The sequence below is a fragment of the Bombus fervidus genome, chromosome 13 (assembly GCF_041682495.2).
Source record: "Bombus fervidus isolate BK054 chromosome 13, iyBomFerv1, whole genome shotgun sequence".
In the NCBI taxonomy this organism is placed as follows: Eukaryota; Metazoa; Arthropoda; class Insecta; order Hymenoptera; family Apidae; genus Bombus; species Bombus fervidus.
The window spans coordinates 10,200,746-10,228,569 of NC_091529.1; the positions used below are offsets into that span (position 1 = coordinate 10,200,746).

The 27,824-nt window shown below is 41.0% G+C and overlaps 4 protein-coding genes across 7 annotated transcripts in view; 3 read left to right on the forward strand and 1 right to left on the reverse strand.

Annotated features, from left to right (window-relative positions):
* The first annotated feature begins 73 nt into the window (after nt 1–73).
* LOC139993542 (uncharacterized) lies at nt 74–5,846 on the forward strand. Of its 3 annotated transcripts, none has more exons than XM_072015369.1 (11): nt 74–533; nt 1,071–1,192; nt 1,367–1,585; nt 1,755–2,611; nt 2,673–2,792; nt 2,896–3,008; nt 3,209–3,348; nt 3,501–3,619; nt 3,732–4,080; nt 4,287–4,489; nt 5,715–5,846. In XM_072015369.1, exons 1-11 carry the CDS (start codon nt 500–502, stop codon nt 5,737–5,739), a joined length of 2,301 nt encoding a protein of 766 aa, XP_071871470.1. In that variant the 5' UTR covers nt 74–499; the 3' UTR covers nt 5,740–5,846. The 3 variants fall into 3 exon arrangements, with proteins under 3 accessions (XP_071871470.1, XP_071871471.1, XP_071871472.1); XM_072015370.1 differs by having other exon boundaries at nt 4,299–4,489; XM_072015371.1 differs by lacking the exon at nt 1,071–1,192.
* Nucleotides 4,497–5,189, forward strand: LOC141445871 (uncharacterized). The gene has a single exon (XM_074112020.1). The coding sequence runs from the start codon at nt 4,530–4,532 to the stop codon at nt 5,151–5,153; it is 624 nt and encodes a 207-aa protein (XP_073968121.1). The 5' UTR covers nt 4,497–4,529; the 3' UTR covers nt 5,154–5,189.
* Nucleotides 5,847–6,000: 154 nt separating the features above from the next.
* Nucleotides 6,001–7,505, reverse strand: LOC139993545 (splicing factor YJU2). 2 transcript variants are annotated; one of them, XM_072015376.2, is made up of 4 exons: nt 7,350–7,505; nt 7,110–7,224; nt 6,508–7,024; nt 6,001–6,401 (listed from the first exon to the last, which is right to left on the reverse strand). In XM_072015376.2, exons 2-4 carry the CDS (start codon nt 7,121–7,123, stop codon nt 6,078–6,080), a joined length of 855 nt encoding a protein of 284 aa, XP_071871477.1. In that variant the 5' UTR covers nt 7,124–7,224; nt 7,350–7,505; the 3' UTR covers nt 6,001–6,077. The 2 variants fall into 2 exon arrangements, with proteins under 2 accessions (XP_071871477.1, XP_071871476.1); XM_072015375.2 differs by having other exon boundaries at nt 6,508–7,224.
* Nucleotides 7,506–7,615: 110 nt separating this feature from the next.
* Cycd (cyclin D) overlaps nt 7,616–27,824 on the forward strand; it is a 139,128-nt gene continuing 118,919 nt past the window's right edge. Inside the window, exons 1-2 of the mRNA XM_072015382.1 lie at nt 7,616–7,702; nt 7,815–7,918. The gene's annotated coding sequence lies outside the window, so the exon portion shown is untranslated. The remainder of the gene's footprint in view (nt 7,703–7,814; nt 7,919–27,824) is intronic.

Genomic DNA, 27,824 nt, shown 5'->3' on the forward strand with positions numbered 1-27,824 from the left:
ATGCAGAATAAATATTCGTGCAAAGATCGAGCTATCAAAAATATTCTGAAACTATCAAAATATCGAACGAATCCTTGACAATTGCCTGTCATTAAGGCGTTCGTCGTTGTTCTTTCCCTTCCTTGACGTTTCGGGGGAACCGATTAAAATCATCGCGTGATATCCCGACGAAAGTCCCAGGGTGGAACGTAACCCGAAAAGCGAAGCGTCCAGCGTGCCGCGTGTCGATTATGCCAAACGATGGTTTAAACCGCGAGAATTATCTGTAAATCGTACGATCCGCTTGCCAGAGGAAACGTACGGTGACGGTGTTCAATGTCGCGAAGTCGTCGACTGTCTTAAACGAGTGGACGGTCGTGAGACATCGCTGCCTTTCAACCGGCAGGAACATGAAATCGAAACCCGACCACATCTCCGAGAACGCCGCAAATTTGCCCACGTGTCGTAGACATCGAAACCCGGACCGTGTCCAAACGACGCCGAGCCATCGACAACGATAATGAGCCAATTGATTACGTCGCACCAACCGTCAGGTTTCCCACGCGATTTCGTCGTTTCTTAAATCGCGACAAATTTTTCTTCCTTTCCTTCCAGCAAAATATTTTTACCTCTCTTCTCGTCAGATTCCCTCGTTGAACGTCCCGATTGCGATCTTTGATATATTTCGTCATTTTTCCTTCGTTTTTGTTTGATTGTGATAACAGCTTGGTTGGAGAGAAAAGAAGGGATTCGCGTTTGTGTAAATGTGGAACGCTGATAATTAAACGATTCGTGCGGTGAATATTTGAAGGGAATAATTCGAATAAGAGATTATACGGTTTTGACGTGACTGAATTGCTGTTGCATTGCAGCTACGGATAAATGTCTGTATTTTTCATGTGTGTCTTCGTTTAAACGGCGGTTAAGATACCTGGGTTACTATAAAATAATTTTTCTACATCCATCCGATTAAGATTCTCGGTTTTCCTTTTCCCTTCAGCGACAAAATAAGTCGACGAATTCGTTCTACCATTGTCTATTATTATTAATCGCAAGTCGCCCGAATTAAAGATGTTTGTTTAAAAATTTAGAAAACGAAGAGTCAAGAAGCGCTATAGAAAAAAGTGCGATGTCGAACGCAGGAACTAGGTGTAACTCCGCAGCTCAAAAAAATAGAACTCTGACCAGTCAGTCAGGACGTAGTTCGATCGCTGTTCGTATTTACCGCAATTCTACAAATATCTTTAGAAAAATATTGCTTGAAGCAATTCATTTAACAACGAGATATTTAATAATTTTGAAAATTTGTAGTTTAAAGTATCTTAAACGTTCGACGTATTAAAAGTTCAATGTCGACGTTTAATGAAAGATATAATTGCAATTTCAGGGAGATTCCACGAGTAATACCACGGAAGATGCTTCCATCAGTAATAAATCGCAGAGTAATTCCGCTCGACGTACGCCAGGAAAATCATCGGTCAGTCCAATTTCGCACAAGAGGCCCACATCCAGTCTGCCAGCTGGATCGACGCTTAGACCCGAAAATCAATATGCAGTGAAAAAGAAACGTTACTTGTTACTAAAGAAGGAGTTGACGGACAAACAGGTAATTATATAGAAATGATTCGCGTGTTCAAAGCGTGATTCTCTGCTGTTAGGAAAAAATCTATATTCTTAAAAATTAGAAAGTTTCCAAAATATTCTCCGATCGTATAATCCAGAGACTATGGTAATTTTCCAATCGGAAGATTTAACGCAAATTGAAATTTCCACAGAAAACCGCGCAAGATCTGTACAACGAGATGTCTCAGCTCCGTGAGAAACTAATCACCAGTGGTGCGAAAGATCCGGGCAAAGTAGAAACTCTGAAACTGGAGGTTGGATCGAGCAAACATTTCCCAGCAACTGAAACAAGTTGCAAGGAGGCGGCAGACGTTCACGCCGAGAAACTCTCCGTCGGCAAAGAAATGCTCGAATCCTTGGAGGATCGATTACGAGAGATCCCGAAGAAGTTGCGGAACCTTTGCCAGGACCTGTTGGACAAACAGTCGATTTTCGTGGCTTTCGTGACGTCGCAACTGATCAAAGCCAGCTCAGAAGGGAACGACCCGGATCGCACGAACTCGGAAGTGACCATGCAGCTCGAGATTCACCAAAGAGATTACGACGCTCTTAGGTCGCATATGAACGAAATACAGGAGATCGAGGAGAAGTCGATCGCCGAGTTAACGAGGAACGTGCAGCATCTGATCGATGAGTATGAGCATTCCAGGGCGAAGATAAAGGAGACGAACGCGGCGGAAGCGCAGAGAGAACTGCAAACGCAATTAAATGCTACGATGGAGGAGCTGCAGACGGAAAAAGAGAAGAGTAACCAAAACAAAGAACGTCTTCGACAGACTGAGTCGCAATTGCAGAAAGCACGTACGAAGATCAGGGAGATGGAGACGCACATGGCAAACGATAAAGAAAAGATTCAACAGCTGCAAGGCAACGTGAAGACCATAGAAGGTCAAATGAAGCAGAAGGATTTGGCGATAGAGGGTAGGATGAAAGACATGCAGAAGACGATGAGGAACAGCGAAGATCTGGTCGCTAAGGTGGAGAAGCAGAGGGATAGCTTCGAAGCACGGTTGTTTTTCCTGCTTTTCTGAAGTTCCCTTTTCCTCTCTTCTTAACTTGGTCTGTTTTAGGTTGGTGGAGCTTAAAGAGAAGATGAACAGCAAGGAAAACGAAGCGATAAATACGATCAAGGAACTATCTGAAAGGCTGAAAGCGGTTACTACTGATCTTGGGATCGAAAAGGAGAAGAGGTATAAGAAAATAACGTTTCTGATTATGAAGAATGCGGCTATAATAACGAGGGGATGGTTTTTTTAAGTCCAAAAGAATAAAAAAATTTGATATTTAAAATAGGCAACAAGTAAAAGACGCGTTCACAGAATTAGAGGAGCGATACAAGAATCTCGAGGAGAAGAGCAAACAATTATGCGAGCTTGCGGAGAAGAATAAAGATTTCGCTATTACAGGTACAAAGACTTGGACATAACAACTTTCTAACAAAAAAAAAAAGAGAGAAAAAAGAAAGAAAAATAACAGGAAAATATTCGTGAATCTGGTTTGCTCCGTTAAATTAATATTTAAAAAATATCTCTTAGTCGCATCGAGAGAAAAGTGTAATCTTTGCGTTAAAATACAATTTTAATGAGTGTTTCGTTTTACTTATTAGATGGTAGTCATACAGAGAACGAAGTACGCCTGTTCAGCGAGTTGCAGGCAACCAGAAACGAATTGGAAGCGCAGAGGCAGATGATGTTGCAGCTGCAGCAAGAGAAAGAGGAAATCATTGCAGTGATGCATCAAGCGGCCGTTAGTTTGCACTACTTTCGGGACATGTCCTCGTATAAGTCCTAAGAACTGCTCGATTCAATCTCAATCATTTGTTAGACACTCTTTTACCCTGATCGGAGAGAGGGTGATAATTTCTAATTGTTTCGCTTTCTTCTGTTCTCGTGAGCTAGTGTCGCGAGGAGGAGGAAGATTCGAGGGAGAAATTGGCTGCGGAATTAGTGTTCAAATCCAACGAAGTCCAGAAGCTGACGATGCAGTATTCGGAACTGAAAAAGGTTGCAAAAAACGCGTAAGTTGTTCTATCGGTAATGCACGAAAGTATCAAGAATTATTTTTCTAAATCCTTAAATACTAAAGCTTCTCGAATAATGCACTTCCCGAATTTTCATGGGGCGATTTAGCCAAGAAAAAAATGGGATCTTAGAAAGGCAGTTGATAGAGATTCAAACACGGCTGCATTCTCAGTCCATGGAGGGTGGAAAAGCTGGGTTAAGCGCTCATGCGATTGAGCTTCAACAACAGGTCTCCGATCTTCGCAACAATTTAGCAGAAGTAATTCAGCAAAAGGAGGAGCTAGAAACTGTATTGACTCAGAAGCAATTGGAGTTGGAGCAACGTGACCGTGTGATGCGTGAGCAGAGCAAGTTTCTTAAAGTCAGAGACGAGTTGCTTGATATTTTGAAAGGAAAGGCACAGCAGGAGAATGGAGAATTATCGACCAACGATGAGAACAATGAGTATCTTGAGCAGGTAACCAAATATCATTCCTATTTCATTCCTTTCCGGATTTATAGTAGATTCCAATTACTCTCTAACACCCTTCAACGGTTAAAGTTTAGAATATACATATTTTTAAATATCGTTATAATCGTTTCAACTTGTAATTAAAAATTCTTTATATCAGTGTCAGAAGAATAGAACTGTTCGAAGAAACTGACATATTTTTGTCTAACCAGATTCACAAACAGATAGCTGCCAAAACGGAGGCAATCCAGGGGTTGTATACGACTTTGGAAAACAAGCAATTACAGATTATGCGTCTGGAGAAGATGGTGAAGCTAATGGAGGACCATCAAGATCGAGCTCAAGCTCAACGTACGCGTTTAGAGAATCGCATTGCTCAACTAGAACTGGCTTTGCAAAGGAATAAGGAACAGCGGTACGTTAGGGGACAGTCGTTATCTTGCATAGAGTTTGACATGGAAAATGAACGAGATAGATTATCTACAGATAATCAGGAGAATCTTAGCGACTCTGATCAAATTTTTTCACAAGACTCGTTCAACTTGCATTCTTTCTTGCATCGAAATCAACACGATTTGGTCGATACTAGGTCAGAATTTTTACATGGTACGAGTTCTTCGCAAACTGATCATCGACAGTTACACGATTACCAGGACTATATACAGCGACAGACATCCTCCGACGAGGATCAACCTTACATTTGTGAACGTTGTCGCCAAGAAACATCCGCAGAGAAGAACGATCAAATTTGGTCAAACAAAAACGATTCTACTGACAATACTAACGAATCTTTGCGTAACTGGTTGACGAACGTGTCTAGTCACAAAATAACGCAAGATTCGATAAATACTCACGACTTCCAAAATGATCGATATTTTTATGACTTACCTTCGATGGATAAAAATAGAAGGTATACCTCAGAGATGTACAATTTGGACGAAGAGTTTGATAATGTGAATGATAGTAGCAGGGAGTCGCAAAATCCTTATCAGAGAGATTATCATCAATATCGTCATCTTCATCATCGTGCTCGGTCGCCGCTGGTAAATAAGACCGTGCCTCATGGTGTCGCCTTGTAAACTACTGTACATAGCTTCCTTTGTTAAGGGACTGTTGATGTTCAACACGTACAATATCTTGTTGCAATTTTGAAGGATGTGTTTCATCAACGTAGGAATAAATGGCTTGGTTTTGTGGTGTTATTAAATCTCACACACGCAATTCTCTTGAATTATTTTTTTACACAAAACTGATGCAGTAGACAGCTGATGCAAATAATGCACCAGTAATTCAATTAAATTTTCTGAAAATATTACAATAAGTTTGTTACTTAATGGATATAAATAACATTTGCAGTCGTTATTAGTATAAAAAGTAAAAATTTCTACTTATGAATAATAAAAATTCATATACAACCTTTAATCATAGTTTGACATGGGAACCATTAGTAAAGTACGTTGTAAATAAATTTGTACGTTGTATTAATAAGGTCTGATTTAATAGGCTAGGTACTCCCTGCTACCGAATTTTCAATGTTATATCGTCGATACAAAAGTTCCTTACAGAGTGCCTAGCCTTTGAAACAGACCGATTTCTAATTTCTTCAACTCTCTGACCGATTTTATTTTTCTATGTTTTAGGGGTAAGGGCTTCGGCATCCTGTAAGGAACTTTCTAATCATCGTCAACGTAAATGATCTCCATCTTTGGTCGATCTCTTTGTCAAAGAGATTATTTTATGTTATTAATCATTAAGTCTTTGGTAAGCGGCACTTTACATCGTTTGTAAGATCTTTTTGATTCGATATTCGACACGGTTAATCGAATCGTAGATTGTTGGCAATATTTTTGAGAAGAGGCGTGTAAATCGAGTATATGTATTTTGATTTATATTAATCGACCAGGCTTATTTATATATTTTTCTCTGTACATTTTATACGTATACTTTATTTTATAATAAAATTAATAAAGTTAAATTATGTGTACAATTTATCAAACGTTATGTTAATCACTGTCATTGTCACTGCTGCCAGAATATGCACCCAGTAAAGACAGACCATTATTGCTCGTCGGCTTATGCATACTTTCAGGCGTATTTTTATTTGGATTTTTACTTTCTTCCGTGGAAGCATCAGTTTCTTTCCTTGCCAAAGTTTGCGTTTCTTTCTTATTGGTACTAGCAACTTCAGCGTTTGAATTTACTTTGGTATTCACTAAATTTGTTTTTCTTTTAACTATGCCTAGCAAATTTTTTCTATTTGACGATGACGGTGTACTTTCAGACCACAATGATGTTTCAGATGGTTTTATTCCTTGAGTTTCCTTAGGCTTCAAAAAAAAAAAAAGAAAAAATGAAAAACGCTTTATAGTTCTTATAAATACTTAAAAATTACAATTAATTAACCAAAGATAAAGAAATAAAGTAAGTATTTACCTTTTCTTCATCTGTTGTAGATTGAAACTTATTATTTTCAGTTTTACTTTTACTTCTTTTCATTACCTTTTTTGCTGGTTCACTGCTTTCGCTCTCATCTAATTCCACAATTTCTTCTTCTACAACAATTTTTTTACCAAATATCGCTTTAACACACTCTTCGTCATATTCTTCTTGCTCTTTCTCTGTTCTTTGCTTGGCTGCGTCTGTATCAAATTGTTCTAACATTTGATCATAATCGATAGTTTGTTGTCTACGATTCAAGTCTTTCAATTCCTCTAAAGATTCTAACAATTCCAATTCTTGTTTCGATTGCAACGTTCTTTTTTCTAAGAGTTTCATTGGATTGGTAGCTTCTTCCTCTTTTTCTTCATCTTCCTCTCTCTGCGCTTGTTCTTCCGCTAACTTTAAGGCCATAAAATTTCTGGTTGCACCTGCTTCAATCTCATAATCCGTATTCTTGGGATCTGTTTTAAAACTTATTTCTTGCAGGCATCTAGTACATTTTATGTAAAACCTGTAAATTCGTATTCCTAAATAATCATCACCTTCAACATCTTCTTTACGAGCATTAAATTTTTTTCCTTTGTAAATGTATTCACCGCAAGTTTTGCATCTCATATTGAAAGGAGCCATCAAACGAACTGTGTATTGTCTATTTCGGGCTAATTTCATACGAGGGATTTTTGACGGATCAAAATCCGGTGGATAATATTTCTAAAATATAAAGATTATGATTAATGTAATAAATTAATGTATGTTAATATATATAATCAATCTACACAATAATATAAACGTATCGTCATTTAATTTAATGTAATTATTTGTGAAATTTTACTTACGTTTAAAACTTTACGCTCCGACATGTTTCTGGTTTAATGCAATAAAATTATTAACACAAAATGTGTTATAGGACACAAGTAAATAGGTAGTTTACACAACTTAAATATATTTTAGGTTATCTTTGCTGTCAAAGTAAACTAAAGTACACTATTCAGTGCTGCCACCCTTGCTTATGGAAGTCTACGCACTCTATATTAGTTTTAATACTGCAACGTTGGTACACGTGATATTTAATTCCTTGCAAATATGAAATATATAAACTGCGCGTGCGATTATTCGTTAATTTCGCCATTGTGTTTTTGGAAGTTTAAGCGTCGTTAGTTCTTGTGGTCGAGAGAAGCGTCGAATATAGGTATGTACGAGAGAATCATTAAGAATCATTAAGAATCATCGCATCAAAGACTCCTATTGCACGTAATAAGAGTCAACGAACCTTTGAATAGTTCTTACTTCATATTTTTCAGTGATCGACAAGTGTATCACATTATCAAGAAGCGTGTATTGCAGCTGTATGAAAATGAGGCTACATCGCAGCATCCAAACCTCAACGTTCAACGGATTCTGCTTGGTGAGTGTTTTTTTAAAGTCTTTTCGTTTACTATTGGTTCATAGTCACTACGATTGTTAAATAGGAAAAGTAGGAAAGTTTTCGTAACATTTCAACCTGTAGATCGTAGTTTATACTATTTTTACTATTCCACTTTTGAATATAAAACGAGAACCAAAATGGCGGAAATTCAAATCTCGATATAACCGTTTCTAGAATGATCGAACTATGAAATTTAGTACGAAATAGCTAATGTTCAATGAAATCTAATCGTTCACGTTTTTGCTACTTATAATGTTATTTTATATACAATTTATTACAAAACGAGATATGTAGTCATCTTTATAACAAACTATTATACTAATATCCTACAAAGTACAACTATCGTTACATGGTCTTCTAATCTAAGAACCAAGTACTCGACACCGACTAAATTCCACGTTCACGACGAGCGATAAACGATGATTGGTATCACAGCGATTAGCTGGCCATTGTAGAATACTCTAGCTAGCGGAATTCGTTTCACGCGGGACGAATTAAAATCGGCGAGAAGACCTCCCCGGATGTTTCCCTTGGTTTCTTCTTTCTAACGCGAATTTAATATCCGTGAATATAATGCGGGCATTTGACCGAACGATGAAAGCGAGCGTACAGAAGAGACGAGTAGGCCCGTTTTACTTCGTGGAACTGGATTCAATTCGGCATCGTACGCGTATAAAGGTTATTCAGCTAAACGCAAGGTCATGGGTACATGACTTGGGTCAGTCGAGCGCGTAAAACGGGCAAACAAGAATCTTTGCGCAAAGGAAACGAGAAAAAAAGGGGGGGGGAGGGAAAGAAAAAGAAGAACAGCCTTAAAGACACACCACTATCCTGCGTTCCTTTTGTGGGACGGCAGAGGTACGTTTATGAATACATTACCGGGACCACGACGTTTTAAAATCTGTTACGCCTGTATATACGCGTTCTCCTTTCATGGGACTTTCATGGGGATTCCTCCTGGACTTGACTCTTCATGGTCTACCACGACTTTAGCTACTGAAGTTTTGCGGTTTGTACTTTTGGATCTTTTGTTTCGTCGGCGATATGATCCTTTTTTATCGCCATTCTGAGTACAGAACTGTAGATATTGCCTTGGTATATGTAGAAACTAGATATTTTATCGTTTATTTCTTCATTCATAGCGCTACTATGAACTTTTAAGATAATCGCAGACGATCCTTATATCACTAGCTTTGCCAGTGGGTATAAACCTTTAGGTATAACCTTGCTACGTACAGAAATTTATATTTTAATCAAAGATTTTAGAATTCTATATATGTATATTTTGCAAATTTAGCTTCGAATGTAAGGTTTAACTGTAAGGTTAACGTTTCACGATAAGGTAAATGGATATTGAACTTTCTCTCGTAGTATAATTAAGGACTTAAAGTCATAAAAGTTCAGTTTATGCCGAGATACGAAACAGAGGTAACGGCTATCCTTGATCTAGAAATCTAAGACTTTTGGAATTTCGCAACCTTGGAAATTAGTCTTCGAACAAACAAAAATTATAACTCTTTCGTATGATGCTATAAATTTCTACGATGTTTCAACCTTCGAATCAGTTTAAATGTTTTAACCTACTTTTGTCCCACAGTTACGCCGACATTTACTAGCTTCTAAAAAAGTAATTAAATATTTCAGTTTCGTATAAAAGATACTGTTCGAAGCAACGTTATGGAAGTTACGCAACAAATGGATAAGAAAAAAATGGTAGTCAGATTTTAGGAAATAATTCTAAAAATCTATAAATTCGGTTGTGGAATTTTTTCATAAAAGAACGAAACAGGCAACACGGTTTTGTACTTTCACGTTTATTTAAAATATTTTAAGGAGAAATCGCGATCTAACGTACAAAGATATCTGTGATCGATCTCTCTCTCTCTCTCTCTCTCTCTTTCTTTGGGTGGTCCATAAGTTCGCACATTCTGCATCAAAATTTTTTAAGCGCAAACAAATACAGACAATCATATCGCGAATATCGATTGATTAAGTACTTCGTAAGTCGGGGAAATCTCGTATTCGGTATGTTCGGATTGATTTTTCTTCATAATATTCGTATCGATGTAACTGAACATTTTTATCGAGATCCATTCATAAAGATAACATAAAGAAAGAATAATACGTTGTTTCGTGTTGTTATTCCGTAATTAATTTACCACAGAGGAATAAAATACGAGTAAACCGGATACGAAAGAGCAAATCTACTTGTTGCTTTAAAAATTTATCGAAGCGCGAGATAATTATAATCGCGTATCAAGCAAAGAATGCAAAACTGTTGCCGGAACTTTTGTACGTTAGCCCCATGCTATATCTGTACAATGCAGCGAATAACGTACGTGTTAGAGACGAAACCAAATTAGAATCAGGAAGTTCCATTGTAGGCGTCATTGTCCTTCGTTTTATCATACATCGGTTCGCCATTATCCAGTCTGGGTTAACATTCAGACGACTGAAACATTAGCTATTCATAAATCTATTAGAATATATCCTCGGTTCACGGTAATTTTCTTAATGTTCGCGTTCATAGACGCAAGCTCTAATCCGCTTAGATCAACCGCTTAGAAATTAGTGGTAGGAGGCAACGCGGGGCCAGACAACTTTTATTTCCCTCGGTCACGATGCAACACAATCACCGTAAATTGCATCGCAGCCTTCGTAGCGAAGGGGTTAAAGCGAGTGTGAACCCTAGATTACACGTGTCACGATGACGAATAAGATAGACTAAATAAATGCAACATTTAGGGGCGCGAGTAATTTCCAGCTTAACGAGGGAGAAATCTTAATTAATCGTTTTTCGTGCAACATGTTGCTGGTCATCGTTCCTGTGTGCCTTGGCATCTCGACATTTTTGAGTGGGCTGTACTATTCCTGGAAGCCGTTCCATTCATGGAGTGTAGATGCTGTTAGCAGTCAGCGGTGCTCATTTTATGCACGGTTTCGTACTTTCTCTTATAAAAAGACTTAATAAAGGAACGGGGGGGAAAAAACGAAGACGGGAGAAAGAAGATGGGACGAGAAGAATGGCGGGAGACAGTAGCCAGGAGGGTCTCGAGGGAATCGCGTCCGTTGAAACATCGACGAGAAAATATCTATCTGTTTACTTTTTCAAGAAGAAACTGTATTTGTAGATAGTTAAGAATATAACGAGGGTACGACGGATTTGCGACTCAAACGGATTAAACTTTAAATTTCATTGTTGGTTTTGGCTAACAAAAACCGTTGAAACGTAGCTGGACGGTATTGTTTTTCAGTCTACGGCGTTTCGAGTTTACGTGTGATCAAAAAAATCATAGTTCTTTTTTTTTTTTTTTTTTTTTTTTTTTTATACACCGTCAAAACCGAAGATGCTCCCATAAAGTACGCGGCTATCACGAAGGCCATCGTGTACTATTGTTACGGATTACCGCTACGCACGTTTACTACAACTCGGAATGACGTAATTCTGCGTTGCTTGCTCATTGTCAGTGCAAGAAGCCAACGTATTTTTAATGTCTGATTTTATCACAATGATGTCACGCCTGATGAAATTAAAAGCGAGAATAAATTGCCATAACTCTGCTACGAAACTAGCAACGTGCGACCATCTTTGAATACAACTTTCGTACAACGTAGATACAATATACTTTCTAAAACGTATCGATTATATTTCAGTATATTACGATATTAGAATAGCGTGATAAACATCTCAAAAATATTCCGTTTAGGTTATCTTTACGACTTATTAAAAATTTTTGATTTGAATATGCAAATATTAATTTGAAATTGAAATTAGCGAATTTAACCTTAACGTTTCTATTAAAAATGTTGAACTCGATAGGTATTTTGTAGTTTCTTCTACAGCGATATTCGAAAAGAGATACGTACGCATAAAGGACGATGTTCGGCGAATACCAAAACCTAATCTAAATTCGAGTTTCCCCGAATCGAATTGAATCGGTTACGAAGCAACCGTTTGTTTCCCTTTCTCTTTTGTTTTTCCCTTGTTCCTTTTTTTTTTCTCTCTCTCTCTCAAGTTCAAACGTCTCACGTTCCGCGTTTCACAAAAACATCCTCGATAAGAAAAGGAGTGGCGTTGCGCTGCCGAAGAAGCTTTGCCAGAATTTTTCTCAGAAGTGTTTTGCACCGCACTTTTATCCCCTCGCAACCGCAAATCGTGGTATGCCGCGCATTGTTATGCGCGCCACGACACACCGATTCGCAGCTTTCTTTCAACGGTCGCTGCGAACTTTTCATCGCCAAATTTCTCCTCGTTTTTCTCTGCTTCTTCTTCTTTAATTCAGAACCGATCGAAAGGGACCGATACGATCCTTGGAATGCTCATTGGCTTCCTTTAACGCGATTTTCAAGTAGCGACAGCTTGGCACGGATACGATTTCCGTCAGAAAATTTTTACCATCGAGACCAGATGTCGTTTAGTGCTTCGTATACAAGGTGTTAAGAAACGAAGCTTTAAGATATTTACAGATTTGGAACGCTTGTTGAGAAGAATAAAAAACCTTTGTTCTATCAGGTTGTAACGCTATTGTCGACTATTTGAGACCGAGACCCCTTTCTAGCCACCGGAGAGACTTAAAAGCGACCAGATTAACGAAAACGAACATAGGGCGACAAAAATCGTATTTTCCATGTTTCCAAATTTAGATTATATCCTCCGTAAGAGAAACTCGAGTATCGCCGTGCGTGAGAAGTTTCCTTTTCAGGCGCGTTATCATCGGCGAAATATTTTAAAAGATCAAGTAATACGAGACACCCTGTAGACGCAAGGCAAACACACTTCACGTAGAATTCAGTGTCGCATTCTGGCGAAGTTTCTCCCAGCAGCCAGTTAGTCAAGAAATTTCCTCTCGATCCTCTGGGTCGTTTGTCCGTCGTTGAGCCAATTTCTTAGTCCAGCCAAACATTTCCACGGTTCAAGATCGTGTGTAAACGCTCGAACAGAAATCCTATGTCGATGGATACTTTAAAAGGCGGACGATACAATTTCTTAGAGAACGCCGGCAACGAATTCCTCGCGATCCTTGCAAGGCATGCGCGCATCCTGTCCTTCTGCGAAGGAACCGTTGACTACTGCCAAATTATAAGGGAACAAAAACGGTCGTCTGCGGGCGCCACCAGACGAGCTCCCCTTTCTCTCTTCTTTCTTGTTCTCTTTTACGTTCGACGCATGATACCGATATTACGCTATCGTTCGACGCAAAGAAACGTACGCTGCCCTACTGCTTTCTTAAATCACTATCGCGACTCGTCGCTCCATTCGTTCGTCGATTCGCTCTTGCCGTTGCTACCGGACTTTTCAACATATTTCCGAACCTTTTTATCCAAGGAACAACGTTTCAGGAATCGACGGATTTTGCCACTTGTCGCGATTCATTCGCAAACTCGTTTCTCTCGATTCTTACTCGTAAAGTTCTCCAATAGGAAGAACCAGGACCTCTTGTCGCGTTTCCACCTTCTCCGAACTTTCACGCGTCGTTAACGAGCGCGCGCGAATCTATCGCCAAGGTGCACGGGCGGAGGCCACACCGGTGTGTCGATCTTCGATCACCTTAGCCGTGTAAGAGCGTAGAGCACGGTGGTTCATTGTGCAGCGTACGAAGACGCGAACGTCTGTCCGGACAAGCTACGAAGAAGAGCAAGAAAGAACGTCGCGAGGAAGAGAGAGAGAGAGAGAGAGAGAAGGATGACAGGTCTTGCGAACGTTTCTCGGAAAGCCGAAAAGCGAAACACGAGCTGGCCTGGCCTCCAAGAGAGCGTCGGCATGTGTGACACCGGAGAATCACCGCCGTTCTTCAGTGGCCAATTCTCTCTTTCCTCCTGGTTCTTTTCCTTCGTCTTGGTGGTTGGTTCGTTTCGTTGCGTTCGTCGGTATACGAGTATTTACGTTGATCGGAAAGGTTCCTCTTCTCCTAGCCGGCCAAGTTCCGTAGCCCGTGTTCCGCAACAGCGGCTGCGGCTCGTTTAAATGGCCACGGAGGACCATTCCTTGGCCCTTATCGAGTTTCAGCCGCGCAGGTAACGTCTTAATTGGTGTTCAGCTCTCGTGGATACATTGTCGATCGGCGTACGGTGTCGAGAAATTTTAATCTCGCCGCTATGGTCCACCGCCACGAGCCATCGACCGTACTCTCCAGGCTTCGTCAAAGCAGAAACAAAGTAGCACGCACGAACGACGGTCTCGTTTCAAATTGACGAGACCTGATACGCGATATACGCGCGCTTCTTCTCTTTCCTTTTCTTTACCTGCTTGGCTTCTTCCTTTCTAATGCACTCCTCTCTCTTTTTCTCTCTCTCTCTTGTTCAACGTATTATTAGGAGTCTATCGTTGTTCACCGACCGAGACAAAAGCGCTAGTTTCCACAGTCGTAACGAGATATGTCAGGTTTATCCATTTTACGGTGCGATACCACTGTCACCGTTGGCCAACGACGTTGCTCTTCGCGTTATTTATCATTGTATCTATGGTTCTCTGACACTCGACGGCAGTCTGCGTACTACGGCTTCACGCTAGTACACAGACTGATTGCGTTAATGCTACCACGCGAATATAGGACGTGGGAAAATTAAGACTTCGTTAGACCACTGTCAGATAATTAAACCTTTAGCAAACACGCTGAACGAATGACGGATTCGCGTTGGAAAAATTTGATCGAGTCGATTCTTCTTGGCGCGCTATTGCAGCGTGCAGAATACGGTTTGCCTAACCTAAGCCAACGCTGGTTAAATGGATCGGAAAAGAAGGCTATCCATGGTTGAAATGGGCGAAGCTCTCCTCGAACAGGATCGGCCGTGTATTCGGTTACTGTAGCTTGTCGGAAATCCTGTTTGATCCCACGGTTCGCCGGAGGAAGGCCTCCCCGATTCGTACGTGATAAACGAAAAAACTTGCCGCAGCAACTGCAGCACCTACGTGACACCCTGGTAAAGAGATTATCGAATTCCTACGCCCGTTCTTTTGCCTCGTACCGAAATGTTGTCCTGGCAAAAACACGCCCCGCCGATTTCCTCGTACGCGTTTGGCAAAAACCGAAATACTTAGGCCGGTTTTTGCCGATGTTTTCAGCGGTACGCGTGCCTTTCGCTTAACTGAGTTACTTCCACCTGGTCTGCGTCCTGCCCTGACGTAATTGCCGTAAAAAGGCAAGCCAATTTTGCGATATCGGCCGATTTTCAGGAACTTACGACTCCTACGTGGGTCCGACTGTCCTCCGTTCTCCTTCCATCCGAATAAGGGAAATCGTCCCTCGAGATGCAGAGCTTCTTGTCTTATCGTATCAATTACGGAGAAAATGGCAACGGTAACGGCGATGCTACAATACCATTTTATTCTTCGTCCGAAAAAAAAAAATGTTTCCCAAAAATAGGTGGTTTTTTTAACTCGGGTATTTACCCTGGTTTGATTCTTATTCGTTCGTAACAAGTCTGGAATAATAACGAATTAATTTCACGCTTACGAGATAGAGGCGACGCTCCTTATCTACTTACGTTACGAAGGAAACGAAATTTATCCGGATTAGTCCTTTCTTTCGGGTAAGGGAAACATTACTGTCTCGCGCGAACAAGAAAATCGTTACTATCTAGCGCAAACGTTGCATTTGCACGCTACAAGTATAAATACGTAACGCGTGACAAGTTAGACAAAAACTTAACGAACAGTCCACCAAATTCTAACCCATTAAAAATCACATTTCGTATATACGTATCCGATACGCATTTAATAAAAAGCAGATCGGACTGGACATAGCTTTCGTTCCGTTTCTTTCGTGCGAGACACGCTAGACGCGATCGATTCGCCAATCCTCTTCGCGGCTCCTCTTTTTTCAGAGTCGGCTCGTGTCATCCTCCCGCGTTGCTAAATTGTCACGAACGAGCGAAACCGTCGAAACAGCCGTTGCATTCTGATCGTGCAATTAGATTAATAGTAAGAAAACTTGCGACCTTGCGTCCAATCGATCGATAACATTTCCGCGTTTCCATCAACGGACCTAGCCAACCTATGAACACAGCGATGGCTGGTATTGTTTTTTTTTTTTTTACCAATACTAGGGCGTTTCCCTTTCGATTCTGCTTTTTCACGCGGAAAGGAACTCATCGTCGGTGTCAACGTGGAAAGTTCCGAAAAGATTAGATCGAATATTCGCCGCTTCCTTCTCTATTCTAATTCTGCGATTCGATATAAAAATGATAGATCATTCGCGAATCTGGCGAATGAAACGGTCCGTGAATATCAAAGATATTCTTTGAATCGTTCGAAATATGGTTTTTATAAAGACGATAAAAGTGTCACGTTGAAAGCACGTTTTAATATTCCGTCTCGCGCTCGAGTACTCTCACGTTACAGACGAAAGACGTCGATTGGAATTGCAATTTCAAGATCGCTTCCTGACGTGATGGTCATCATGAATGACCTTGAATGGCCTTGTAACGTAGGTCGTTGAACTTGTGTTGAAAGCGGCAGTAATGAAGCAAGTGAGCCTTGGAATTTCCTTTATGCCGTCACCTGTAAAATAGTCGCTTTCGACTTGATCGATTTATTGCCTACCGAAAGAGAATGTTTCCTCGAACAATTTTCTTTTCTCCGTCATCGTTCAAACGCCTGTGCGTCGATTTCTTCATTTACCGATTATGCTCTAAACGAGAAAGACGAAAGTTGCTGGCGAAAGAGACGAGCAAGAGGAATGGATTAACCGAGATCCGCGGTATTTCTATTACTATTTGGCTCTTCAAGATCCAGGGCATAGCACGAGTTCTGTCACGCTTCATATAATAGCGAACAAAATTCGCGCACTGGCTTATCAACGCACGATAGTATACCGCTTAATTTAACGGTTTTGCTGATCATTTTTCCGCAGCAATCGGCATTCGTAAAGGCCGGCAAACGGCTAGACAACTGGTTTAACCAGACCGGTCTCCTCGATTTTTCGATCGATTCTTTCGGTGAACGTCCGATTTCTAGAACCACCAAGTCCAGTTTCTATTCTAGATCGACAGGGATCCCAGCTCGCTATCAGAAATGTTCTTCCACTTCCAGGTAGTAAACTACGCCGTTCAACTGGAACAGGTTGAACGTCGATCAAAATGTTTTTCAGCCTGCTCGCTTCTGTTCCGACAGACTTTGCTCGTACCTCTGATTCGATCGTAGACGAATTTCTATCGCCGTTCGGTATTACGTTCCCAATGCTACGCAACATCGAAGCTATTTTCTTATTTTATCGAAGGATATTCGATATCCCGTCGATACGATCATATAGATCGATGCGACTAACGTTAAAAAATAATCTTTTTATGCGCATCCTTACGGTTCAAATTGCACGTCTGTTGTACCGATTGTTGGTCGTTAATTCTCCACGGAATAAGAGAGTTCATAGCCGCCAGCTAATAAATATATGTGGGAATCGGAAAGGGAATGTTGCAAGGATGATCCACAACGGTTGTCCTTGCAAAAACTTTCGAGAAAAAGTGGTATTACCTGATCGTACGTTCTCCGCGTATACGTGGTATCGTTGGTCACCCTGGAAATTCCATTATGTCGTACACGTGGAATTGATGTAGAAGGTATGCTTGAAAAATAAAAGAAACCTCTAACGGTGTTGTATCATAAATCTAACCAAAGCGCTTGTCTCGGTTGAACTGTTGCAAAGGTATGTTTGCTGTTTCGGATGTCAACGTTCTAGAGGGTGTTTCGCAGATGTTGAAAATTACACAGGATGTGTCGTTTGGGAATGTTCGTTTTATTTTGCTTTCAAGAAGAAATATCCAAATTCAGTAATAGATATAACAATTAGCAACCATTAAAGACCACTAGTTACTCGATTACTCGACACGACGGATCAGATCCGCAGGCTAAAAAGATATTACCCTTTAAATTTAAACATTAGATTCGACTAGAATCAAACATACGACTTATTATTCGCGTTATAGTACCACGTCGGAATAATTTACTTGTAACTCTCAATGAGAATTGATCGTAAAATTCTTTCGAATAAGAGAATTTTCAGAGCATGGAATTTTCATTCGTTCAAGATGTTCCGAGGGTGTTCAGGTACTTTGCGACTGGTAGATGACAGACACAGGCGGATACAATTGAAAGCACGTATGCGGTTCTTGCTTTCTAATCTAAGAATCGATTGTTTCGATCGATAGATGTTACTTTAAAAACGGGTCAGAGAACATAAGGTTGTGATTATAAATAAAAGAGGACAGGCCACGCGATTGTTTCGCATATAGTACCGGATGACACGACGATGCCTCGTTTGAATCTCTGGCAGATCGTCGGTGAGAGATTTTATTCGTGAATGGCAGCCTTCCTATAGCACACGTCGCGGTATGCGATGAGGTACGATAAAGACGGGCCGCTAATCGAACGAGCGGCATTCTCCGGCCGAAGGATTCTGCTTTTGATTATGCACACCGCATCGAAGATGATGCCTTCTTTGAAAAGTACCAGGCGTCATTCACGCGAGCACGCACACGCGTGACTCTCTCTCTCTCTCTCTCTCTCGCGAGACTCGCTCGTTCGCGTGATTTGCAGTTGGCCCGCCAACAGCTAATTGCCTACCCGCCACCTTCGACGTCTTTATCAATTTGCCCACTGGGATGCTTTCGTATCTCTTTTTAATTTTTTGTTTTTTCATTTGACAACCGGGCCAACCTCTTTGGTTTCTTCGTTTGTCAACCGTGAAACCTTGGCTCTTTTTATTTGTTCATTTACCAGCGGTCCGCGAGAACAAAATCGTGATTGGAATTGGTTGGCGATTTTGCGATCTTGTCAAGTGGAATTGAACGTTTAATTGCCGCTCTGTTCGATATAAACCAATAATTTCGGATTAGTTTCCAAAGCGAGTAATTACTCGCCTATACGTTCGCACTTGTGCGCTGCAATTCATAAGATAATATCCAGTTTGAGAACAGAACGAAAAACACACGAGGTTTTGAAAGGATGCGCGGCGTAATTAATTTTTCTAACACGTTTTGGTAAGACGTTGTAGCTATTTAAATGTACCATTTCTATGGAGCTTCACGTACCGTGACATGGAATGTCATTCTTACGGACGTTATTTACCTTGCGTTCTTTCTCATCGACTTACAACGGATGCGTTCTTGTAATTGGTATGCATTCTAACCTCGCTCGGCTCGTCCAACGTCTTGCTATCACTTCGGTACCGATATTCCTAGTTCCTCCTTTTCTCTCTACGATAAAATGCTGCTGGCTTTCGAAACGAGGGAAACACCGGGCAAAGTCACGAGAGTTTAAGTCGCTCGGAAGCGTCGCAAAATGATTTCGATAGCGAACTCGATAGTTTCAAAAACCAAACTTCTAACGTAATTTTCTTATTCCGGAACATCTTCTTCCTCTCAGCCACGGAATCTTCTTCGCTTCGATCGTATCACAAATTTGCGACCACGGTGTATACGTATTAAAAAAAAAAAAAAAAGAAAACAAAAACAAAAAGAAAAAAAGAGTTAGAGAGAAAAATGATGCCACGATCGCTTCCTGCGCGGCGCGTCTGTTTTGTTGGGATCCGAATCGGAGGACGCGCGTAGCCATCCAATTCCAACGTCTTCTTCTCTCACCTGAGCGTCCGCCACGGCAGAAACAGCCTCGTGTGTGGCACACGTGATTTACATGTGAGCTTGTGACTGCCAGTGGCGGCTCTGTCTACGTGGATAAAACTCGTATGTATACACACGGGACGGCATCATCGCGACCGTTGGTAGCTTTTGTACGTGGAAGAGAAGGCGTCAGCCGATGCAGGATGTTTTGGCGAGGCTCGTGAAGGAATTGCAAGGAAAAGACAGAAGGAAAGAAGAAGAGCCTTCGTTTCTCTGCCTTCCTCTCTCTCTTACCCATTCGCCCTCTCTTTATCCGTCCTTGTCGGACCCTGTCTTTAGAAGTTGCGGCTATATGTGACCGGTGTGATGCTCAGGCATGATGAATAGTTGCACAGTATTAAAAATAGCTTCGTGGAATATGCATCAGCGGCTAGTTTTCAAGTAACTCTTCTCTTTCTTCCTTCCTTTCCTTTTCCAAACTTCTGCTCTTCGAGGTCAAGGTTGCGCGTTTTTCGTTCCTTCCTTTTTCGATGGTTCCTTGTTTTCTTAGGCGCCCCGGGCTGCAGTCCTGCGCCTGGCATATTATTATTCCGCTAGATTCTCTGCTCCTTGTTGACCATTGTTTTGATAGGTGTTTAAGACCGATTCTAGTTAGTAGATGGTTTGGATAGTTTTCCGTGAGTCGTGTTTCTTTTTCATTCTTTATTGTTTCATTGAGAATCTCGGGTCGAGTTATTGCTTGTTGTTTTCTTTCCTTCTTGTTCAATTATTCTTTGTTAGACGAATGGTGAATTGGGTAAATAGGTAGACAAAGCGATGTTCGCACAACTAACGGTAATAAAACGTTACACCGAGGGCAAATTAATAAATTTTCTAGTTAAGGAAATAGAAAAGGAACGAAACATTTGTATCGATCTAACAGAGCGGTTTATTTCGAAAAGGTGGAATTGCGTTTCACGGATGAGTTGGTCGGTGTATGGAGTTTTGGAGGCATTCGTCAAGAAATTGCGCGGGGGGAAGAGACGTTTCTTCCTTTCTTCTTGTTTCGGTGCGCGAGACAGGCCCCGGGTGGTCCCGTGTGATCACCGAGGTACCAGTTTATACCTACAACGTGGGCTGTGATACGCAAAACATGATAAACGGCGAGATAACGAATACGTAAAGTTTATATTGTATCAGATATTTTGCAGAGTAACGTATCTCATTACCGGTGGCTTCACCGACCAGCGTTTCTTGGAATCGAACGATCTTGCACGATTCTTTACATTTTCGTTGAAAAGAATATGCAGATGGACGAAACGAAGTTGTCTGCGGAATTAGGATTAATTAAAAATTACGCAGCTCGTTGTTGGATCAGCTGCGAGTGTCTGAGAATATTATAGGGCGTGTAATATTTTGAAATTCCCAAGTAAATGTAAATAGAAGTTAGATCAGAGAAAGCCTCGTGTCAGTCACTTTAAAACGAAAAATCGTTCCATTATTTTACTTAAAAGGCTCTTTGTTCATCCTTGAGCAATTCACGCTCAAATTATTCCCAAACTAGATGTAACACGAACCACGAAAAAAAAAAAAAGACGAAGGAAAATAAAGCGACGCGTGTTAAAAATCGTCAAAATTCATAGCTTAACGAATTGTTTTCCCGTTTCTTTATTGCTTCCTGTGTTCGCTGAAAAAGACTCGGATAAGCAGGAACTTTAAGCGAGAAATATGGCGAGGCTATTTGAAAAGTGCCGTTGAGAAACTGCACTCCGCTCTTTGTATATTTTTTTTTCCTCTTTGTTCCGTGAATAGCCATCAGGAAGTCGACTGCAATCATTGACGTGCCAGGGTGTCCTGTACGTAGGTCGTGATGTGCAGTCACGATGAACAATCTCGGTGCTTGCGTATACCTACATGCAAATGTCGCGAGTCGTAGAATTCCTGAGGCGAAAACTTTGTCGTGAGCTTGAAAAGTCACTTTTGTTCCGGCTGGCGCCGTTCTGCCACCAAATAAAGTCGTTTCTTCTTCATGCAAATGAGTTTCGCGTATTCTTTGTCTCTTATTAGACCTTCCGTAAGATGAAGTTTCGCTATCCAAAACAAACTGTAGAAATCAAACTTTCCTTCGTCAACCAAACACCCAGTAAATAGTATACGTAGGACGGTCAGAAAAACTATTGGCAGAAATCGTGCGCTCCCAACTAGGACGTAAACGTTACGATAAATATAACGATGCGCCAATAGTTTCTGTTGTCGTTCGTTTAAAAGACGCGGAATAGCCACATTACCATGATTTCGATAATACACGGACTTTCTTCGGCATAAATTTTCCGAAAGGGACAGAAACGCGTAAACAAAAAATCTCTCCAAAGACCGACCGATGTTCGCATCCAGGATCTTTATCTACGGACCTTGGGTCTACGTTCCTTGGAGTATTCGCAAGTTCTCCGTATCGGTTCTTCTACGCGTACGGATCATCTTATGGGCAACTAAGCTGGCCGGGACTATATTTTTAACAATTCTGTGTTAGTCCGTGAGTCGGATTTAAAATCCAGGGACTGGTTCCTGGTACGGACCTACTGTGACCACCTGTCAGCCAATCGTAAATTCGCAGTGTCCTTTCATCGGTATCTTCTTGTGTGTGTGTATATATATATATATATTATTGTGCTCGGCCAGTTCGAGAGACGAAACGGTTCCTTTCCGCAATAGTATCCCGTTGATAGGAGGTCCTGCCGTCTTCCAAACCTTGGGTTTGTAAGTCGAAGGCCATCGTTGCCCTCTCACCGGGCCGTTTCACGCTCTTTACGTGCCTCCTGCGATGCTCCGCGGCTGGCCATTAGACCGCCTGCCTGATCCAGGGTAAGAACTCCTCGCATACCAGACGTGTACTCAATGAACTGGGCGAGAGAGGATCTCCCTGGAACGGGACGTGGAAGGTAAGAACTGACGCGAAAGAAGACGAGAAGAGAGCGGCATGATGGATCGAGCGTCGAGGTTCGGTGCAGGAAAAGTCAAAAGGCTAATTAACAAAGAAATTGAGGAAATTTACGGTAGATTTGGATACTTCGTTCTCTCTTCTTGTTTAAGTATCTTAATTTTTCTTGTTCGTTGCTTGTGAAACTTATGGTGGAACGAATAGAGATAAACGAAGTATTCCGTTTGTGGAAAGGAAGCGGAACTTTTGGGAATATCGTTAAATTTTTGGGATTTCTAGGAAGAGGAAAACGACGAAAAGATGGTGCATGAATATTTTAATTCGAATTTTCCAGACATTTTCCTAATCTCGTTTCGAGTAAAAGACGAATCCATGCGCATATATCCTTTTTACATTTTCATCGATGGTCGATTTATTCTAAAAAAAAGTCCGTATTTTTTACGTTTAAAAATTTGGCGAAAATGGCGAAAATGATAAACCCAATTAGAAACTGGACGTAACTTCGGCTTCAGCCTCTCGTTCCAAGATTTTTCGATTTTCTCCGCCTCTCTCGTTTTTTATATTTATACGTATAACTGATAGGTACTTAGCGGAAGCAGCGTCCTCCTATAACGATAAAATCTGAAAAACATCTCGATAGAGTCAAAGACGATACGAAAAAAAGACGAAATGGTACCGTCCAAAATCCTCGCTGAATGCAGATTTTGTTACAAAACGGCTGTTCATTATCAGATTCTTTCGAAAGTATTTTCTTCTTTTTACCTTGTTACTTGTTTTACATCGATACTTTTTGGTCGCCGTTTTCGAAAGAATGCTGCTCGGTCAAGATCGAGTACGCATCGAGATACACCTGTAGTGCCGTCTCAAGTTCAACAAACCACGCTGGGTTTCGCCGGCCATTTCGCGTCGCCGTAATGAAGCGATCGTGAAATTAATTGAAACCGTTTTCCGTTGGACACTGTATATTGGTCATGGCTTACAAGCGGCAGAAATTAAAGATGCCGTTTCAAAGGTTTACAATAATTACGACCGACTGGTCCCACCGCGGTCACGCGTTTGAACAACCCCATTCGGCAAATAATTTGCCGTTTCTCGTAGAAAATGATGCGAATCCGTGTGCAATGAAATATTTTTCACGGCATTAAACTCGCGTACGTAGAGAGAGTGTTAAATACGGCCCATACCGAATGCGAAAGATTTATCGATGCAACGGATAATTAACAGTAAAAATACTTTCGCGAACTCTGCAAAATGTATATCTACCTGTACTAAATATCTTGCAACTTTTACTTGCACGTTTTCACTTTAGTTCCAGATTTGACCAACGTAATCGCGAAAGAAGTAACCCGACATAGTCGTGTCTCGTTACAATGCGAATGAAATTTCAAAATGCTTCGTACAACGCGTACGAGGTTTCCTGACCTAAACGTTCGAGTACCTCTGCGAGCTAATATATATTTGCTTCGCGAGTTATATTCTATTTAAATGCACGGAACCTTGAAATCGCGCAATTCCAAGTAAAACTTCATCCCTTCGCTTTCGCTGTGCGTGTATCCTTATCGTGGAAAAAGCATTCGACCCAAGGGAAATCGGATCGGTTCGCTACTGCATTCCGGAACGTGTTTCCCTAGGAAGGGACGCTTACGATTAATTAAAACGCGCCACGATTCCCCGTGGATGTTGGTTGCCATATTATTTTGCCCGGTCGTCGGTTTCACGTCACATTAACCTGTGCCGCGCGATCGTTCGGCACGAGTCATATATCGCTTATCAACCGTTGGAAAACGGTTAACGATCTCCGTGCGTTAGCTCGAAAGTTTGATCTCGAACAAGGTAAAAAGAGGATCGCCTGGTTTGTCGTCGTTAAGATTAAATTAACGCGGTGCCGCTTATTTTTATCTCGCCAGCGGAGCGTTTAAAGCGATCGAAATTCCGTATAATTGGCGCAACCCGCGCACCAAGGGGTGATCGACGCGGCCAAGCTTTATTGCGTGAGAATAATGCCATTGGAATAAGAATACGGACGACCTCGTGAGTCAAACTTCGCTCGCGAATCGCGCCCAGTGTCGTACCACGTGCCGTTCGTGCCTCTGTGCAAATGTCGAGTCTGTAGCTTGGAAACTTTGACCTCTGCTAGAGAAATTTACGGGGATCGGTACTATGATTCTCGCGTATCGTTGGTTTTTCGAGCTTTTAGAAACAGGCTGTAGATAGTATCCTTTGTAATTTGTTATAAATATGATAATTGTTATAATCGATATAGGCACGAATAGCCGTATGGAGCACGTATTGTCGTAGTCTTATCTTTGCCGAGTTATAGGCATTGACGATACTTGAATACTATCATGAAAATTATTATTAACAGTAGCATTGTATGCAGAGTTCATTGTACTTCATTTTTATTATGAAATATGTCTTTCCATTATGAATAGAGAACTACCGTAACATATATCGACCGCGAAAACAATAAAGATTACATGCGCCGTGGTGAAAAGGATACGGTACGATTTAATGAGCAATAAACTTCTGTGGTGCACCACATCCTCCTTTCGTTCGACTACTGCACGACATATGCTGTAGTTCTTTAAAGAAAGTTTTGAACGTTATAATAAACGTCACGTTTAACGTGCCTTCTAGTCGTCCGGACGATTAAAATTTACAAAAGCGCAATGTTCTTTTATCCTTCGATCGGTCTAAAATCGATATGACGATTCCTTAAATCGTATAGAATATAGAACATGGAATGGGACTAGATGTCCTAAAATTAAATATAGGGTCTCGATATAGGGTTGCGACGGAGGGTTAAATTTTCGCGGGTGCATGGTGCACCAGGAACGGGATTTTTACCAGGAGGAATGTTACAACTTCCTCCGCTGGCGTCATCGGCCTATAAGGAGAAGAATGAGAATGCCGAGGCTAAGATGTGCTTCTGCATGGCAAGCAGATGCATTCACAGAAATCTTCGCTTCCTCCGTAAGTCAAATATACAGGGTGATTTTTAAGTGCGCGTGTGAATGCCTACCGCGATTAAATGCGTTCAAACACGAAAACGGGCTACACGATAAAGCACGATCCGTATTATCGTGATATTTTATTGTCGTATGATTTTGAAATTAGCAGATTATTCCCAACGGATGACGTTTAAACAGCTAAATCGAAAACCGGTTCTCGATTGTAAAACCTTCCTACAACAATTTAAAATCGCTATTCACAGATTACGTTACTCGATTAAATATAGGTCTCGGAGCAATAATTAGGAGCAATCGCAATCTGAAAAGGCAATTTCGAATAATTAATTTAGAAAGGTATAATTATAAAGGGATCTCTTACGCTTATCAAGGTAGGGATGTGGCCAAGGTTAATTCATGCATGAGCTGAATACTGTACCTACTTAAAAATCTTGTAGGATGTTAAAAACTAACGAATATTTATTTATGCGTGTAATATATTACTCGAATTACGTACGAATCTTTTTTTGAAATTATCCTATTACCTTACGATATGAATTTTCCAATACGTGATATTTGCAATTACCATATCGCGCATTAAAAATTATGTAAGTTTGATACTTTCTTAATAACTTCCAAATAGAACACACGCGTAAGATTTCACAGTACGTTCGTTATAACATATCTATAATTATATTATTCCAACGATAGTATAGTATCATCGTTGAGACGATATATTTCTTACAATAAATCTTTGTTTCGCAAGTCGATACAACTTATGACACAAACCTGTGTAACACGTGACAATTTTATCGGCTAACGAACGTATCCCTCGAGTTTCCTATGTCACCGTATTCCTCGGTGAGGTAATCGTGAAATTAGTGGTGTATCAGGTCACGAATAAGAAGGCTGGGGTAACCGCAAAGTGGCGAGGAAGTCGCCGGAGATCAAATCCAACGCGTAGGCAGTCTTGTGTGACGTTTCGTGAGTTTTGACCGACGTACATCCGTATCAGTAGATAGTAGAAAATGGACAATCTCCTCGTAGATCGTACTTCCTTCATCGTAGATTACCAGTCCACTACCGACTTCCGTTGATTTTTTATATCCTTTAACTACCGTTTCGATTACAGGCGAATCGCACGGAAGATGTACAGATGCGTTTTATTTTTCAGATGGAATTTTACGAACTACGTTTGTTCTCTTCAGTCTTTTGATCTTCTTCCAAAGATTCTTCGAAAATACTTTATTATATTTTATTTGTCAGTTTCAATTGGAAATAGGCAAGTACTTAAAAGGCGATACCATAACGCGCTATACGATGTGATAAAAATCCATAATATTTTAACGTCATCGCGACGTAACATTTTTCTTTCCGTACACGTATCTCTACGCGCATAAATCTTCAAAGTCATTGGCAAAAAAAGATATTCGCCACGCCTTCTTCTATCAATACCTTTTCAGTATCCATTTTCTTTCTTCGTTTGTCGTTCGAATCGATCGCTCGGGCGTTCAAATCCTCGAAACACCAACCCTCTGTCGTCGCTCTGAAATTCTCCATTTCTCGAATCAAACCGGTCCACAGTGTGCGCGTCGAGAATCCGTTTCATCCCTCGCGATCAGGCAACGGAAGACAAATTAGGGACATCGCCGTCGAGGAGGGGAAACGGTGGACCCTCGCAACGGCTGCAATTTACCCAACGATCGTCAAATTTCCCGTGAAGGATTCGCGTGCGATTAATTTCGCAAACCAGCCGTAAACAAATTCGGGAATTTGTCCGGTGAACGAAGACAAAAGGCTAGGTAGAAGCCTGCACCCTTCTTCGAACCTGCTCCACTCTCTCCAGCGACAATAGAGGCATCGGTGCAATAGCCCAGACTTCCTTAGGTAAGAAGTAATGTAATAAATAACCTTGCCTCCCTTCGCCGTTTCCTCGACCGAACAAAAACCAGCCATATGGTGTTTAACTACGCGCGGACGTGAAACGATAACTATCGAAGAAAAGGGGGAACTTGCGCTTTCTTCTATCGCGCGAGTCGTGCCGCCTCGGACGACGAGCATTTGCGTGATTCAACCAGTAATCTCGATGTAAACAATGTCAATTAGGCACGTGACAGTGTTGCGCGGCCTGCGCTTCCGATGTCGCGTAGATGTTGTCTAATTGTGGACGATACATAGTGGTTTAGCGGATGCGAAAGAAGCAGAGACAGTACGTAATGATGGCTGTGTAAAGGAAGAGCTCGTGAAAGGATAGGGTGGATGTAGGGGCAACTTTATTCGAAGAAATTGTTTTCTGCGAATCAGTACTTTTATTCGATATATTTTTAGCGAAGACTAAAGAGAAAACACCCCACTGACCTCTCTAAAGAAATAAAATAGACAAACTCGAGGATGGTATCCCGCAATTAAGCTAGAAAAATTTACCGGATGTCCAGCTGGACAAATTGTAAAGTACAAATTAAATAAT